Below are 18,695 nucleotides of genomic sequence, written 5' to 3' on the forward strand. Positions count from 1 at the left end.
GCGCAGAACAAGGTAAAGTTCCCGCAAGCAGAGGTGTCTGAGGCGCAGGATCAGGGTGCACGGGTTGAGCTCGGTGCAGCAGCTGAGGAGACTGACTCACAGGTGGAAGAGGTTGTACCTCCACCGAGAGTTGCACCACCGGTGGAGCAGCCAGGGGAGGAGGAGGAAGAGTGGGGTAATCCTCCTGATCCCAAACCGAAGGTTGCCTTAAAGAAGGCTGAGGCTGAACAACACTGGGAACAGCGAACACAGAAAGAGGTTCAACATCGTACGCCTGGCAGATGGTGCTGCGACTGGGTGCAGCGAGTGCAGGCGGGTAGAGCACAGGCTGAACGGGTGCAGGGGAGGTGCAACACTCTCAGCCCGACACTCACACAACAGGTCCGAAAGCTGTGCTTGCATGGACTGTAGTAGAGTCCACAACATCGTACGCCTGGCAGATGGTGCTGCGCCTGGGTGCAGCGAGTGCAGGCGGGTTGAGCACAGGCTGAAAGGGTGCAGGTGGAGGTGCAACACTCTCAGCCCGACACTCACGCAACAGGTCCGAAAGCTGTGCTTGCATGGACTGTAGTAGAGTCCACAACATCGTACGCCTGGCAGATGGTGTTGCGACTGGGTGCAGCGAGTGCAGGCGGGTGCAGCACAGGCTGAACGGGTGCAGCCGGTTGGTGCACCACCGGTGCAGGCGGGTGCAGCACAGGCTGAACGGGTGCAGGCGGTTGGTGCACCACCGGTGCAGGAGGAGGAGGAGGTGCAACACTCTCAGCACGACACTCACGCATCAGGTCCGAAAGCTGTGCTTGCATGGACTGTAGTAGAGTCCACAACATCGTACGCCTGGCAGGTGGTACTGCGATCAGGCGGAGCGAGCATAGGGGGGGGGAGTGTAGGCGCACTCTCAGCCCGACAAACTGATGACTGAGGAGAGTCAGAGCTAACCCAATGACTGCATCCGGGTTGTTGAACTTTACTTCGTACGTCTGGCATAGGTCTGGACTTTACGTTTAAGAGGTCTTGAGACCTGAGACCAGCGTAACTCTGCCTTTATTTTCTCCTCTAAATCTCTTCTGCAGACGAGCAAAATAAGGGCTCAATCGTCTGCGGGTGGGAGTGACGGTCTCGGTAAGACACGCCCACAACCACCGAGGATACTTCTGTGCGCCGATCAAGGCCTGCCGAACCCTTATGCCCTTCGACATTGCTTCTCCCCTGGGCTTGGGAGCTTGCAAGAGGTCCCGGACTGGGAGGACGACTGGCGCGCACAAAAGTACCCTCACGCATAACACTGACATACTTTGCGCTAATCACTTATCACTTTGATTTCTGTTTGCACTTATTTCACTGAACTCGAAACTTTAAGTGGTTTACCTGAAACACGCAATTCTATCCTTCTCAAAAGTTAGTAATTGCGAAAACAGAATTACAATGTAACAGAAAAATCTAATGAAAGAAAATTCAGTGGCTGGAAAGAGACTAAACACTAGATCACTCTAGAAACGTTTAGTTTCTTCCCCTAAAGAGACTAGGGATAAGAGCAAAACGATAACGACGTTACTCGTACGCCTGGCAGGCTTGAGGGAAACGTTTATCCTCTTTCTCCCTCCGTCTCTATCTCTCTCTCTCTCTCTCTCTCTCTCTTGATTTAGAACCTGAGAGAAGAGCCCAATCATATATATCGTTAAAACATATTATTGTTAAAGGAAAAAACTGAAATATTTCCCAAAAAGAAAAGTTCCTTTATTAGGATCAAAACCATTAAGTTAAGAAAGAATGAACAAAACGCAAGACACGGTTACTCTTACTGCAATGTGAAACCGTGAACATTCTTTCTCTATCGTAACGATAGAGTGCAAGTTGAACGTTCTGAACGTCAACAACTGCCGAGACAAACAAAACGTTAGTTCAACTTTGAAAAAGTACGAGACTATCAAAGAAATTCTTTCAAAGACCTTAAAATAGCATAATATGTTAACACGTAAAACCGAAATGACGGGCTCACGATAATTAACTTCGGTACCAAGAAAAGACCGCCTACTATTAGGAAGGTCGAATATAAACAAATATAAAAATTAATTTTAATAAGTTTATAATAAAAGGAAGTTAATCGAAGAGGCCTATAAGAGGCGGAGAGATATAAAATAAATCTATAACTTCCGTTAAGCAAAATTAAGAAAGAGAGTCTATACTCTCTTAGACACCAACACTTCCGTCTAAGGGAAGGGTCGGCCATTAAAAGGTGAACGAGAGTTCATACTCTCTTCGTCACCAAAATTAATCAAATTAATTCCAAAAGCTAACTAAGCTAAAATAGAAGTTTCCAGTAAAGCGACAGCCGAAATCAAAGAGAAATACTTCACCAAAGTCGTGAAAATACTCCAAGAACATAAGCGTATCCCAGAACGTCTTGTCAGAAGCACGACAGAGGAATAATTGAGGAGGTGTCAACAAGAAGTACTTGAGTACCTGGCCACAGGTGGCGCTGGTAAGAACACCCCCTTCTAGTATTGTGATAGCTGGCGTATCCCTCCATAGAATTCTGTCGGGCAACAGAGTTGACAGCTACATGATTATCGGGTAAGTTTAATATTGAAAAAAGAAGGTTTCTCAGTATGTTACTACTGTACTGCTATAGTAATCTGTCCTAACGCAGGTCCCTTCGTGGATTAGTCGGCCTCCATAATTCTCGATTCATGGCCACCTCTTTTAGCTCTTGGTACCTCCTCCCTCCCTTCAGGTCATCTAACATTGAGTTCCTTTTCCTTCCACTGGGCCTTTCTCCTTCAAATTTACCTTCTATAATGTCCTTCAGTAACTTTTCTCCTCTTAAAATGTGTCCTATCAATTTATTCTGCCTTCTCTTAACCCTTTTACCCCCTGGCTATTTGGAAATTTCCAACCCTTAACCCACAGGGGTTATTTTTTTTCAAGCACATTTTGCAGTATATTTTTTTCTAAATTGCTCTAACAGCCTTATTTTTTGTCACAGTGAGGTCAGGTTGGTCTCATTCTCTTGGAAAATGCCTGAATTTTCTCAAATAAGTATAAAAAATATGGAAAAACATTTTTTTATAGCATTTTTTTGCAAGGACGTACCGGTACGTCCATGGGGGTAAAGGGATGGGTTTTGTGAAACGTACCAGTACGTCCTTTGGGAGTAAAAGGGTTAACTGTTGTAATTAGGGTTATTTATAATATATATATTTCACTTTATACTTTAGAAAATTAAATAGCCAATTCATAACTATTTTGTACGAATTACTTTCTAGATGATATGGATAAGATAACTTCATTAAACGGCTTACAAACTAATACTAGGCAGGCAGTTAATTCTCATAGCCAGGCCTTCTCCATCACGAGGCTCAATACTACGCAGTATTCTAGAAGTTTTATTCCAGCTGTTACTAAGTTGTGGAATGATCTTCCTAATCGGGTAGTTGAATCAGTAGAACTTCAAAAGTTCAAAGTTGCACCAAATGTCTTTATGTTGACCAGGCTGACATGAGTCTTTTTGTAGTTTATATAGGACATATCTGTTTTTGACGTTGTTAATAGTTTATATAGGACATATCTGTTTTGACGCTGTTACTGTTTTTAGAGTGATTTATTGTTAATTTGTTCTCACCATTTATTTATTTCCTTATTTTCTTTTCTCACTGGGCTATTTTTCCCTATTGGAGCCCTTGGGCTTTTAGCATCTTGCTTTTCCAACTAGGGTTGTAGCTTGGCTAATAATAAGAATAATAATAAGAATAATAATAAGAATAATAATAATAATAATAATAATAATAATAATAATAACACGTTCTAAACTTTGTAAATCATTGGAAATATTTTCATACATCTGTCTCTTGGAAATGTATTGATGTGCCACTAGGGTGCAAGATTTATTCTTTATAATTTTTATAGAAAGCAGAGAAAGGTGGCAATTCTTTATTCAGAATATATAGATCATACCCCTAAATACTCCATTCATATAAAAATTCAAACTGCGTATAAATAATTACCAATAGACATCAGATTATTTTTCACATATTATCATTACTAGCTAAACTACAACACTAGTTGAAAAAGCAAGATGCTATAAACCTAAGGGCTCCAAAAGGGAAAGCTAGCCCAGTAAGGAGAGGAAAAAAGGAAATAAATGAACTACAGAAGAAGTAATGAACAGTTAAAATAAATTTTTCAAGAACAGTAACCTTAAAATAGATCTTTCATACATAAACGATAGAAACTTAAAAGAAAAACAAGAGGAAGAGAAATAAAAGAAGTGTGCCCAAGAGGGTAAGCAAGAGTACCAGTACAGGTATAGGACTTGGATGCTATCAGAAATCTAGAGCTACATACAGTACTGTACTTGCAAGATAAAAGGCTCAACTATGATAATGTTCTGTATAAATTTTGTGAATATTTATCGATAAACGCAAAGAAATTTGTAACTGATCAAATTTTTAGATAATAATCTAACACACAAAATAGAAAATGGTTACCTTCAAGAAATCATTTTTAGTAGTGATCAAATTTCTAGATAATAATCTAACACACAAAAAATAGAAAATGGTTACCTTCAAGAAATAATTTTTAGTAGTGAAATTTTTCATCATATCAATTTTTCAAAGCTATCTGGTAATGTTGACAACAGCAATACAGTACTGTATTCTACAAGAAATTATACTTTCCCTAAATATACAAACCTGAAGTACTATGCACAGGATTATATTTCGTTTAAGACTCGTTGTAGTTGACAAATTATTTAGAAAAGTACCAGGTAAGAGTGTTGAAGACTACAGGCAGCTAAGTGTCCAATACACGTATAGCTCAAGAATTTGGGTTATGATAGAGGATTAAATCTATTACAGAAGAAAACATGGATTATAATCTATTACACAGATGCCTCACTAGATGCGTGTAAAGGATATTTTCATAGAATATGTTTTCTTGGCCACCATCAGCTGATTTCAGTTTCCTAAATGCATAAGCACTAGAAAGACGACTACATTAAGGTCCTTGACTTACAAACATAGATCCAACTGAAATCGTAAATTTCTGATATTGTATCAAAAGTTCATAATGAAATATATTGTTATCACACTGCGTGCTATATAATGAGTGACGTCACTGGCGTGGGATGGTTGGTACTGTAGTAGTGGGAGGTGGAACGGCACCTCGCTCTTCGGGGATTTTGACAGGAGATATCTAAACGGTGCGAGGCCTCTGGTTGTGATTTATCACGCCCCAGTATTATATATCGACACCTTTTATAGGTGAGCGAGCTGGGTTCAACCTGGCATCCCTATGCAATTTTTTCTCTGGTAGTATATAGCAGTTATATTCCTTAGAAATGGTGTGCTAAAGGAACATTTCACTGAGCGACACGGGTCGGAGCCCAGAAAAACAATATTATGATAATCTAATGCAGTTAGCAAGACGACCATTGTAATATGAAATGGGATTATTTGTCGACTTTTGCAGCAAAATATTGTAGGCATGAGGATCTATTAACCTTGTAAGTTGAGGACTTTTTGTAATCATTATAGTTTACAACTCCACCAAGGGAGAAAGACTCTTTTGTAGAGAGCTCACAGGTTACCCAATTGGTGAGAAAGGAAGACACCAAAAGCTCTCAAACCTAAAACCCTTTCCTCCTTGGATACCAGAGAAAACGTGAAGTCTGGAAGTTTTATTCCAGCTGTGACCAAGTTGTGGACTGATCTTCCTAATCAGGTAGTTGAATCAGTAGAACTTCAAAAGTTCAAACTTGCAGTGAATGTTTTAATGTTGAATAGCCTGACATAAGTCTTTTTATAGTTTATATATGACATGTCTGTTTTGACGTTGTTACTGTTTTTAGATTGATTTATTGTTAATTTGTTCTCATCATTTATTTATTTCCTTATTTCCTTTCCTCACTGGGCTAATTTCCCTATTGGGGCCCTTGGGTTTGCATCTTGCTTTTCCAACTAAGGTTGTAGCTTTGCTAGTAATAATAATAATAATAAATATTATTATAGTTTATGTATCAAAGATCTATTTTAATGCTGTTACCATTCTTAAAATATTTCATTTTAATTATTCATTACTTCTCTTGTAGTTTATTTGTTAAATGTTCTCACTGGGCTATTTTTCGCTGAAGGAGCCCTTAGGCTTATAGCATCCTGCTTTTCCAACTAGGGTTGTAGCTCAGCTAGTAACAATAATAATAATTTGTCCAACAATAAGTCCAACCATGGAGAGATCAAGAAAAAGTTCACGGGTAACAGTTCCATCAGAAGAGAATAAAATATTTTCAACAGGAAACTGTTTAAAGGGATGTCTGATCATCAGTCCTAGGGTTAATAAACTTTCCTGTAGGAGGGCAATAGTACCTCTACTGAAATACCAAAAGGTAAAGAAAAGAGCTTGAAGAAGTAGCTGTTCCTTGTGATTTCTCTGAGCCTGAAATCAGATAATTCATCTGAATTACTACCTGTACAAATAAAACCAGGACAGCCTCTGGAATAACACTAAATATTGAAGGGCCGTCTGCGTACCATATTTATGGTGGCTACAATATCAAAGAGATTAAGTAATCATGGAAGTACCATTCAAATTCTGTCTACTGAGGTTTTGAAGACAGAGAAACTTCTAGTTCTTCAGATATAATTGTTGTAGTATTTGGAGGGAGAATTACTTTAGTTATGATTTGTCAGTTTCCAGCAATTCTTGTCTTCCCTTGCAGACGACGCCAGTATGAAAGCTGCAAAACCTTAAACAGAAAGGAATTACTCGTGTTCTGGTAAGCGTGGCTACATTGGCAATGGCGAAAGACATCTAACTAATGATGAGTTTTCCAAATCACCTTTCAAGATATTTGGACCAATTTGTTTATGTACTTTTGAGTAGGAAGGTTCATGGATTCTTGTAAGCCCATCTACACTGGAGATAGAACAGTGTGTAGATATAAACATGTTCTATATGGAACTACTGTATGTCCAGACATCAATGAATGCTTGACCTCTTAAATAGTTGTCAAATAAAATATGATTTTCAAAAAAAAGGCTGTTGTGAGTTACCAGCGGATATATAAAGAAGAATGTAGACTCTGATCAGTCCATTGTTATGTATTGGGAGTAATATTTTTGCCAGTGTAATACAGACATAGAATTGTCAAATATTGTAGTGTTAACCCTTTTATCCCCAAAAGAACGTACTGGTACGTTTCACAAAACCCATCCCTTTACCCCCATGGACGTACCGGTACGTCCTTGCAAAAAAATGCTATAAAAATTTTTTTTTTCATATTTTTGATAATTTTTTGAAAAAATTCAGGCATTTTCCAAGAGAATGAGACCAACCTGACCTCTCTATGACAAAAATTAAGGCTGTTAGAGCAATTTAAAAAAAATATACTGCAAAATGTGCTGGGAAAAAAATAACCCCTTGGGGGTTAAGGGTTGGAAATTTCCAAAGAGCCTGGGGGTAAAAGGGTTAAGATGCAGGATGTTAATGGTTCGGTGGTATGTGTCACAGCATCTGTGCCAAATCTAGTATCAAGTTCATTGCGATTGAGAATTGTATAACATAGTACTGTACTTAGGTAAATATTAAGTCATATTTTTATTTGAGTTTTGACAATACTTTCATTATATATGAAACTTAGATGGTGTAGTATTGCTGCATATAGTAGCAATAAACTTAATCTTGAGTAAGTTCTCAGAGTAGAGGAACAAAGGTGTGCATATCTATGCTTGCGTAGGAGCAAAAGTGTGCAAACCTACACTTGTGTGAAGTATAGTGTTGTAGAAAGAAATGAGTGTGCTTTGGTCCATATTCCCCAATAAATTTAACCAGGTTAAGATAAGCTTTCAACCACAGCATCATCTCAACACAGGAGCTGAGCAGGGCCAGGATCCAAAAACATAGACATAGACTTAGCATGGTTAACACAGTTGTCTTCACACTTCCAAATAGCAGCAGAACTGGTCTTGACCGAAAGGGTACAAGGCCCGAGAGGGACTGGTGTTGATACAACGTACGGGCGACTGTTCAGGTGTATGGGGGGGAAAGCAAACCAAACAGGACAGACCTAATACAGTACGCAATTACATCAAACCACAAGAAGACCGACACTTCTCGCCAGACCTCCAGAGGAGACCTTCTCTTACGGAAAATCCTGGAAAGCAATTGGTCAGTAGCACATATAAGCAGTAAATAATACACCTTACTCATGAAACTTCAGTCCCGCAGAAAGGATCGATGCCTTCAATTACATCAAACCACATGAAGACCGACACTTCTCGCCAGACCTCCAGAGGAGACCTTCTCTTACGGAAAATCCTGGAAAGCAATTGGTCAGTAGCACATATAAGCAGTAAATAATACACCTTACTCACGAAGCTTCGGTCCCACAGAAGGGAACGATGCCTATCCCAATCTAGTATTAAATTGGAGTACAGTAAGACTTAAGCATGACTTGTGTAAATCAAAAAAATTAAATGAAAAATAAAAAAAAATTAAAAAATATGACAGCAACGGTATATTGTTCACAAGCCAAATCCATACACACTCAGAGAAATCTTTCTGTAATTATGGACGATTTATCGCAAACGTTGAACCGATGACAAAGACATACTTCGTAAGAAAGTTTCCTTCAAAGTGAAGATAAAGTGACTCACCCTCTTAACAGTAACTTTCTCTAGAGGCGTAGCCAACGTATGAACCTTCCGCACGGCTTTTTCCAACTCCGGCAAACCGATACGTTTTAGAATGTCCCCCGTCTTCACTTCGGCGGCGCCTTCCCTGGTCGAGAAGCGGACGCTTCGAGGTGCTGCCCCCATTCTGGATATGAGATACATAGAAAACGGAACAAACGTAAATGAGACTTGTATATTTTGACATCGAAATAAAGTTTTAATATCTAACATCAACATATATAAATGTCCTCAACTTACAAAATTCATAAGGTATAAGAAGCTGTTTGTAAGTTAAATTTCTAAACATTTTCAGTTTCAGTTGCAAAAGTCAACAAATAGTACCGTTTCAAATTGAAAATGTCGTCTTACTAACTGCTTTAAATTACATAATGATGTTTCATTAACCCTTTTACCCCCAATGGATGTACTGGTACGTTTCACAAAACTCATCCCTTTACCCCCATGGACGTACCAGTACGTCCTTGCAAAAAAATGCTATAAAAATTTTTTTTTTTCATATTTTTGATAATTTTTTGAGAAAATTCAGGCATTTTCCAAGAGAACGAGACCAACCTGACCTCTCTATGACAAAAATTAAGGCTGTTAGAGCAATTAAAAAAAAAATATACTGCAAAATGTGCTTGAAAATAAAAAAAACACTTGGGGGTTAAGGGTTGGAAAGTTCCAAATAGCTTGGGGGTAAAAGGGTTAAGTAACAGCGACGATAGCAACACATCCTTTCGACAATGCAACAGGAACTGTCAATCACCTCTTCTTCTTGCTCAACTTCCCGATGTCCTGAATGAGGTTGTTGTGCGCCCTCTCGTCGTCGTTCTCCTGCTCGTCGTCGCTCCCGGCCAGGTCCTCCTCGGCCAAATCCGCCGGGCCGCTGATGAAGAGACTGGCATCCTCTTCCTCCTTTTTCCTGCCAAAGAAAATGGTAAAATTATAAGCTGTCGTGGTTACGGGGGCCATTAAACATAGGGACGAGTGGAAGGAAACCATGGGGTTAAATCTAACATGAGCAATGAGAAGGAAAAGAGGTAAGTATTATCATTATCATTATTAGCTAAGCTACAACACTACTTGGAAAAGCAGGATGCTATAAGCCCTAAAAAGGCTCCAACAGGTAAAATTAGCCCCATGAGGAAAGGAAATAAGGAAATAGATAAACTGCAAGAGAAATAATGAACAATTAAAATACCTTCAAGAACAGTAACAACATTAAAATAGAACTTTCATAAACTATAAAAAGGGATTTATGTCAGCATGTTCAACATGAAAGCATTCGCAGCAACTTTGTACTGTTGGTGCTACCCACTTACAAGCTCATATATGTACTGTCCCTTAGAAACATTTTGACAAAATCTAGATTAGAAATAACTTGACTATAGGTAAAATACATTACAGTAATGATTCAATAATAATAAAACAATTTAATGAGACCACAGCGATAAATTTTTAACTCACTCGAGGATTACCCGAAGGTTTTGTTTTTATCTAAAATATACATATAAAGTATTCATATTCATAATGTACATAGTGTATATCAATTAATATATGACAAATTTGAAAATAATTTGTAGTTTTCTTACCTATAGAAACTCGAGTTCTTTACATAGGATGGATTATCAACGAAGCTGGAGTATATGACTATTAAACTTTTATAACAAAATGTAAACAGGTGACCGGTAGTTACCCAACTGTGACCAGGTTCTGCTTGCTCACTGAGAACTCACTCCGATTGCAGCCGGGACTTTCTAGTGGGTAGGTGATGGCGGGACAGTACGAGTAAAGGACTCAGGTTCGTTTAGTTAGGATAAATACAAATCGTCTCAAACCTTCGTCCTTTACATAGGAGATTAATCCTTGAGTGGAAGTCCCTATTCCAACTGGATGGCTACTTATCCTGGGTTACCAACACCCAGGACCTTATGAGTAGTACAGAGTTAAGGTTCTTCACACCTCGTGCACAGTTACAATACAGGGTGCGGAGCAAAATATCTGTGTGCGTTAACCTTGAGGCAGATATATATCAATGGGTTTGCTGGTTACATCTTCACTCGTAAAGAGTGTGTGAAATGACACTTCTATATAATAGAACAGCCGCAGGCTAAGTGGGGTTTACCTGCAAAAGAATCGATTCCATCTGACAGGGTTTCCAATGCTGTGCCCAAAGAGAGGAGAGGATGAAAGGAAAGAAAAGGGCCAGTTAATCTTCCCTTTCATCCAAGTCTACCATGTAACCTCCATCCGATGCTCATGGTCCTGTGAGAGGAGCCTGGGCAGCTATACCACCAACCGTGTAGCTACTACAGGTCCCAGCGCAAAGGTGTCTAGGACCCTATTGGTTAATTACCGTAGATAATGGGCAGTAAATGTGGTCTGTCGTTCTCAAAGAATGCCATGGTCGTGTTGACTCCTCTGACAAAATGAATTTTAACCCGTGTTTTCCTTTGGGCAGAAGGTGAGGGTGATGAATAAGTTATCATCATCATCTCCTCCTTCGCCTGTTGCAGAAAGGGCCTTGAGTACAGTCAATAAATTTCCTTAGCCAAAGGGAGATTGTATTTAGTCACCTTCTTTACTCTCCCTGTGATGGTGACATTGCAAGTGCGATTGATTTATCAGTGTCTGTTTAAAGTAGCACTTTAGTGGGCCTCCAATGGACACAAGAGCAGCTGATCAGAATTGTCAGTTATTGTTCCAAGGCTCATGACCTGAAGCGAAGAAGACCTGGAACTGGGAACTGGCGGATTCTGGGACTCAGCTTCAACCTCCGGGTAGAAGGAGGGAAAGACCTATCTCCTGCATTCAGCATGAGCGACGCTAAGAGTGCAAACGGGAAGTTTTATAATCTGTTTTGAGGATTATAAGGAAAAGAAAATAAATTTTGGAGGGTAAGATTCCTGACGGAGGAAAGCCTCAGTCAGGGTCTGGTCCCAATCAGCAGTACACTATATATATGTTGCTTCCAAATTAGAGCTCTTGTGAACAGGTCGATTGCTGTGGAATTCCACAAAGTCAGGATCCTAAGGATGTGGAGATCATTTTGATCCAATGATCTGCATCTCCCTCCTCAGCTAGGCCGTCACAATGCTCTTCTTTACCTGTAATAGAGCAGGCTGTCAGAGAGATAGAGTTCAGCACTGCCCACCCAGGAATATTTGGGGCTAACTGTAGAGATATTGTACAGCTTTTTTGATAACAGGGCCTATGTCCCTCAAGTGGGGTTGTCGTCCATCGGCACAACCGAGTGCCAAAGCGCTGGAACGCGAGGAGAGTTGCTCAATGTTCCGACATGTTGATATGGCATCGACATTGTCTCACCCACCCACCATACCAGGTACTGTAGTCTGAAATCCTCCCCTATCAGAACTAATGACAGAGGAGGGAGGCTGTCTTGTGCAGGTGGAGACGACCATTCGGAACGAAACGTCCCGAGGTTGACAGATGATCCAGCATCTTATGCCAAGGCTACAGGGTATACTGTAATAGCAGATAGAGCTGTTGATTGAAAGGGATATTCACCTCTCAAAAGTGTATGCTGCCAGTCTGTCCAAGATGGGACAACTTCCTACAACTATGTCAATGTCCATATCTGGGCAAATAAATATTTTTTGGGCATTAGAGGTGACCTCTTTGGGCTCACAACGCTCACCAGCTCCTGACAAAAAAAGAACAGACTGTCTCGTTGGGAAACGTTGTTCTCCGAGTCTGTCGGTACCCAGCAATTGTCCTGGTAATGCTGAAGACAAGTGACGTTGACGTGTGCCTATGATGGAACTAGAGTAAAAATTGCTGAAACTTGCTGAGCTGTTGAGCGATCAAAGTAAAGAACTTTGCCTTGGTACGCTCCGCTTGCTCATGGCATAGGGCGATACTTCCAGGCCGCAGACTTGATTGGGATCTGGAAGTATGCACCCTCAAGTCGATCTTCATCGTGAAACCTGATGGCCTGATATCTCGCTTGACTGAGCTTGGAGTCTTCCTCCTGAACGAGGGATGCAGGCCAGTCGTTCAGGGTTGAGAGGTCTATGACAACCCTCCGACTTCCAGGCGTCTTCTATATAAAAGCGTCGACTTCAGAAGCCTGGAGCGACATTGCTTCCCCTGTATTCCACAAAATTCCTTGGACTGTGCTGAAGATGCGCTGAAAGTGCGATTGCAAGTGTCCTTATTTCTGTCCAATATATACCTAGGAGTAACTGGGAGAGCGCAATAAGAGGGCAAGCTTGCAAGTCAACCAGTGAGGGAGGTTGCGTGTCAATGTATAAGAGTGCAATGGTATGTGACTGCTCTAAGATGACATCCCATCTCCTATTTCCAAAATTTTAAGATAAGAGTGTTAGTGGAGATGCTCCAGTGCTCTACCAAGGAGGTATAAGAGGGGGGGCGATTGATCATAAGTAGGGGGAGGACAATCTGTGACATGCTAACACTATGCACGTCTCTAAAGACTGTCTCAAGGGCGCTGAAGATCATTCCCCTTTCGAGTTATCAATTCCAGTAGTTTGCTTATCGTAAACAAGCTAACAATCACAAAAATGCAAGAAAGAAATTAAAAGCCATGAACTTCAGCCAGTGGTAGAATGTCTGTTCTCACTGACAGCTGAAATCAGGATGAGTGCTCAGTGAGCAAGCACAGGGATGGGGGCTTCCCCGCTCACGGCCGTTAACTAACGGCCACCTGTTTACACCTTGTTACAAAAGTTTAATTGCCGTACACACTCGCTTCTGATAATCTATCCACACGTAAAAGACATAGGTTTGTATTTGTGAGGGAACAAAAACTTACTGTAGGTGACCCAGGCAAGCATCGTCCGAATATTGAATACGTCATGTCTCTGGTTTTTAACGAAGCCATGTCGGTAAAAATGTGCTCTGAAGTACAAGATAATGTCTATGTATTTCATAACAAAAAATTATTTACTGTAGGATGTAGCCTGTTGACAGTGAAAAAAAGACTATGATTTATCATATATATGAACACAGTGTCTTACTTGTCTAGGAAAGAGGTTGCCTTGGGGTTTAGTAGCCTGTTGAATATCTATCAATTTTTCTTTTTTAAATTGGGGGTCTTAGTATGATCGCAGCCAAATGTATGCATGATGACAGCTGACTAAAAATAGAGCAGAGTAAGGAGGGTCACAGATGGGGTGTTAGTCTCCCCCTCCTCCCGTTAGGTATGAATAAGAACACGGCAATGTAAGGGGGTTCCCAGAGGGGCGTTAGCCGCCATTAGGTAGGGACACGACTTGTAGGTTAGGTAGGGGCATTTAAGTTGAGATTTTGCTGAATAACAGACAGTTTTTGTAGTACAGCGGCCTCGTCTTATGAATGGCTAGAAAACGAGAAAAAATTCCTGTTTTCTATGCACGCAGGAGGACCTGGCCGCTGATCTACAAAGGCTCCTTGAATTATTTCCGATTTTGTATTTGTCTTCTAAGGATGGAAAATATAAATATTAGTAAAGTCCATTGCATCTCTCTATTCTACCTGAAATTTCAAAATTACCAAAACCTGAAAACAGTAAAAATCAAAACGGGATTAGTTCTCAAGTTTTACTGGGCATAAAAACATAGTTAATGAATTATTATAACAAGTAATAAGGCTATAACTTTACCTGTGCACTGTTCAAATATATCTCAAGGCACAATGAATAAGAGCACATTGGCCTATGTCAGTTTGTGTCAGGGTGGCATATGAGGACCGCAATGAATAAGGATAAAGATTAAGTTAGGCAAAAATGGAAGGTTCATCATTTACTATTGGTGGTGCACGGGTAAACAATTACCGTACTTGGAGTATAATTCCATATAAAGGTTTACATTTACTAGTGGTGCATAAGTAAACAATTACCGTGATGAAACATAGTAGTTCAACATTAAGGTTCACAATTACCAGTGCTGGTGCTCGGATAAATAATTACCATAATGAGGTACGATAATTCTTTATCAAGGTAAAATGAAAAGCAAAGTCGATAACTACTTGCCACTATTAAACGTAAACACTTACCGATACCACCATAAGTAACCATCAAAATCTCCCATCATTCTACCTAACCTAACCTAGGTTATCTAGTATTTATTCCCTCACAGTATAACTAACTTCCCTTACAAAGTCATCAATGATTGTGAGCAGTCGCCTCACTATCCCAAAGCAGACTTAAAATTAGACAGCCGACTTGGCAAGAGATAATCTACCAAACGCCTTTGTAGTTTGTTGGGACAGAGTGAAAAACCACATTTTACAGACACAAGAACATCACCTAACCAAATGTTTCCTACCTAACCTAACCTTACTTAACCTAACCTAGGAGCCGTATCCTTAGACTCCCATAATCTCATCTTACCATGTCCCAACACACTACATTCACCCCTAAAAACCGGTATAGATTTACTGTGGTATGATATAAAACAAAGATATTAAGGTATTTTGAACGGTTCTTATAAGAATACTTGGGGAAAAGTGTTTTTCTTTCAAATTATAGACATTTTGATAATCTCGAAGTTATGACTGATAAACCACATTATAAAATGGAAGTAAAAACAAGAACACGGAGCCTTTATATATCAGCGGCTAGTTTCTCCCATGTGGATTAAAAAAGGACATTAACTTACCTAAACTTTCCCCCGCAAACCTAACCTACGAGTAGTGTCATTATGTACTTGCTTAACAGGGGGGGGGGGGGGTGGGGGGTTAAACAGCCCCCTGAACCGCCCTTACACGGCCGTATTCTAAGTTAGCCATAATAATACAGGTGGCCGCTATCATACATAAACCCCCAAGAACACTTCCTAGCTTAAGGTTCCTTACCTTACCTATTTACCTATGGGGTGCACCGACCCGCACCGACCAAATCGTTACCTTAACCTAACTTAAGTCTATAGAACTTGTAAAATACATATTCCTACAAATTAAAGCCATTAAAATATTATAATACAGAAAATTAAAACCACATATAGTCATAAAAGCATCACTGAACGGCAACACGGTCAAATAACGTAACCTTAGGGTGGGAGTACTCAATTCGTTAAATGGCTTATTTATCATCAAATAATCACAAATTTCACTATACTAACCGCAAAGTTGAAACCTTAACCTTCGTCATCTTGTATATTTATGTATATTTGTATATTTGTGTAATGGATATTTCTTAAAACGTTAAAAACATTTTCTCGAAACTGGCTCTGATGCGACGCTGCGACGCACATGTTTGGGTGACCGTAGTAGTAACAGCTGATCAACACGAGTGACTTTTGTAACGGCTCTCCTCCGACTGTGAGTCCATATGATGATATGAGCGAGAACTGAAAAAATAAATAAAAAGTAAAGTGGAAAAGGAAATTAAAAGGAAATTGGAAGAAAAGTAAACGAGCAAGAACTAAAAAAATAAATAAAAAGTAAAGTGGAAAATGAAATTAAAAGGAAATTGGAAGAAAAGTAAACGAGCAAGAACTGAAAAAATAAATAAAATGTAAAGTGGAAAATGAAATTAAAAGGAAATTGGAAGAAAAGTAAACGAGCAAGAACTCATAAAGAAGTAATAAGTAAAGTAGCAAATGAAATCAAAAGAAAAGTAGAAGAAAGCTGAGATGATAGAACTAAAAATGAAGTAAAATGTAAAGTGGAAAATGAAATCAAAATAAAAGTAGAAGAAAGCTGAGATGACATAACTAAAAAAAGAAGTAAAAAGTAAAGTGGAAAATGAAATTAAAAGAAAAGTAGAAGAACAGAAAGCCGAGATAACAAAACTGAGTTTTGTGAATACTAATGGTAGAAGAGATTACATAGGAGAATTAAACACTAACGAGCTAGTAATAGTTATGAAAACAAGGTTAAATATGCTAGAATTAAAAGAAAATTAAAGAAACGGGAATGATAATGATAGACTTTTTTTATATGTTGTGTAGGAAGGCAGAGAACACTACTGAGTATAGTTTCAACTGTAATGAGTTAAGGAAATTTAGAAATAAGAATATTGAAATAGTTAATTTAGAAACCCCATCTTAAGAGGTTGTCCTGTATATTAGAAAGGTTCTAGAAGTTAGAATAAAAGCATGTAAGCCGTGAAGCTGTCTGTGTAGGAGGTAATTAATAATAATGAAATAAGAATATTGAAATAGTGAATTTAGAAACCCCAATTTAAGAAGTTGTCCTGTATATTAGAAAGGTTCTATAAGTTAGAATAAAAGTATGGAAGCCATGAAGCTGTCTGTGTAGGAGGTAATTAATAATAATGAATTTTCTGCAGATTACAGCTCTTTGCACCTAATAAGCTTCTTCTAGTAGTGTGCCCACAATCACAGTGTTGTGGAGAGAGCAACGAGGAATTTCAGTGTTGTGGAGAGAGCAACGAGGAACCTGGAATACCATTCCCCACCGTCTCAGGTATAATTGGTATTTGCAATTAAATATATATTTAGTCTTTATTCTTCTACAAAATTAAAGTCTTTAATTATAGTTTTCCTAATTTTCTATATTCCATGACTCTTTCAGGTATTGAAAACAACAATAATACGAATAAACTTTGAAGCTTTGCGGAGTGAGCAATTATGAACCAGTCTGACAAGAATAGATATATATTTTTAGAAACTTTGACATCGTCATTAATCAGATTAAGCAATCAAACTTGTGGACAAGTAAAGACGAACACAAGAAGAGAATGAAGGGAGAGGGAGTAGCCATAGTGAGATTTTAAGTGATAAACACAATCTGAAATGGGAAGCTTGTGTTTCTAACTAGTGTCACTTATAACAGAGATTGTTTTAGAAAGTGACGACGTGTGTCAATGGACAGTCTTTATAATTGGAGGTATCTAGGCCAAAATAAGACTGACAAAACAGGTGTAGGCCTATCTACGTATTGTGTATGTTTACCACTAAGCCTAATCATATATAACTGGTAGTTGTGGTAATGTGCTAATTGGTATATTCTACTTACATGTTGAGCTGTATAAGTCAGTTGGAAAATAAATGTACTCAAGTGAAGACCTGTTCGTTGCTCTCTCCCAGTCTTAATATATAAAACTATATACATTGGTTACCTGTTAAGGCTAGAATTGAATTCAAGATTTGCTTGTTGACTCACAAAGCACTTACAAGTGATAAGCCTAAATACCTTCGTGATTGCTTGGTCCCCTACCCTGAAGCTACCAGCGCCGCTGTAAGAGTTAGACATGCAGATGACCCACATAGACTATTCGAAATTAGTGTGAATCATGCAATAGGAGGAAGAACGTTCAGTTATGCGGCACCGAGACTCTTTAACGACCTTCTACTCGATGTCAAGAATAGCAATAATGTGGCAGCTTTCAAGAAAAACCTGAAGACTTATCTTTTTAGAAAGTGTTATAATAGTGACCTGAAAACTATTAAGCCTGAATACAAATGCTAGCGAAATAACTGACGATACAGAGCAAAATATTAACTGGAAAGGAATTATTTTTTCACACACCAAGGCCCGCCTGAACAGACCTTTAGTGTTTGGTGGAGGGCGAGAAATAAACCCTTAAAAGTAAAAGAAAGAAAAACTACGTTAGATAACTGAGTTTATCACTTCAACTCAGGTAAGAGGAAATGAAGAAACAAGTATGAACTTCGTTGGGGAAGAAGCAGCCGTATGCGGTTTATGGAATTATCAACCACAGAGTTGACGAGCAAGATGAAAGGCTTACTCTAGTTCTGTGAAACTTGTTACAAACCAGTAGATAGATATGTAAAAGGACAAAATATAGACATTAATGAAGGTAAATGACCAAGCTATATAGAAAAAATATACTCCTAGATGGAAAAAAATAGGGGATAAAAGAAAGAAAGACAGGAAAAAATAGTTGTCTAGTCTTGAAAAGTGTAATAAGATCATTAAGGAACAAGAAACCGAAATAGATTTGCTGAAGACAGAAAGTTGAGATAAGATCAGAACAATATAAATGTTGAAGATTGCAGATTGTAGATTTCTGTTCTTTTGTGACTCCATTCAATAAGTTTCCTCTCTGTAATACAAGATCATATTAGGCTGGAT

The 18,695-nt window shown here is 39.0% G+C and overlaps 1 protein-coding gene across 1 annotated transcript in view; it reads right to left on the minus strand.

The window, feature by feature from the left end:
• Positions 1 to 15,910, minus strand: part of LOC137636668 (U3 small nucleolar RNA-associated protein 14 homolog A) — a 49,131-nt gene extending 33,221 nt beyond the window's left edge. Inside the window, exons 1-3 of the mRNA XM_068369055.1 lie at positions 15,755 to 15,910; positions 9,439 to 9,594; positions 8,652 to 8,814 (exon numbers count right to left, since the gene is read on the minus strand). Coding sequence (XP_068225156.1) covers positions 8,652 to 8,814; positions 9,439 to 9,594; positions 15,755 to 15,783 — 348 coding nt within the window. The 5' untranslated portion in view covers positions 15,784 to 15,910. The remainder of the gene's footprint in view (positions 1 to 8,651; positions 8,815 to 9,438; positions 9,595 to 15,754) is intronic.
• Between the last annotated feature and the right edge of the window lie 2,785 nt (positions 15,911 to 18,695).

Source organism: Palaemon carinicauda, unplaced genomic scaffold (assembly GCF_036898095.1).
Source record: "Palaemon carinicauda isolate YSFRI2023 unplaced genomic scaffold, ASM3689809v2 scaffold35, whole genome shotgun sequence".
Taxonomy (NCBI): Eukaryota; Metazoa; Arthropoda; class Malacostraca; order Decapoda; family Palaemonidae; genus Palaemon; species Palaemon carinicauda.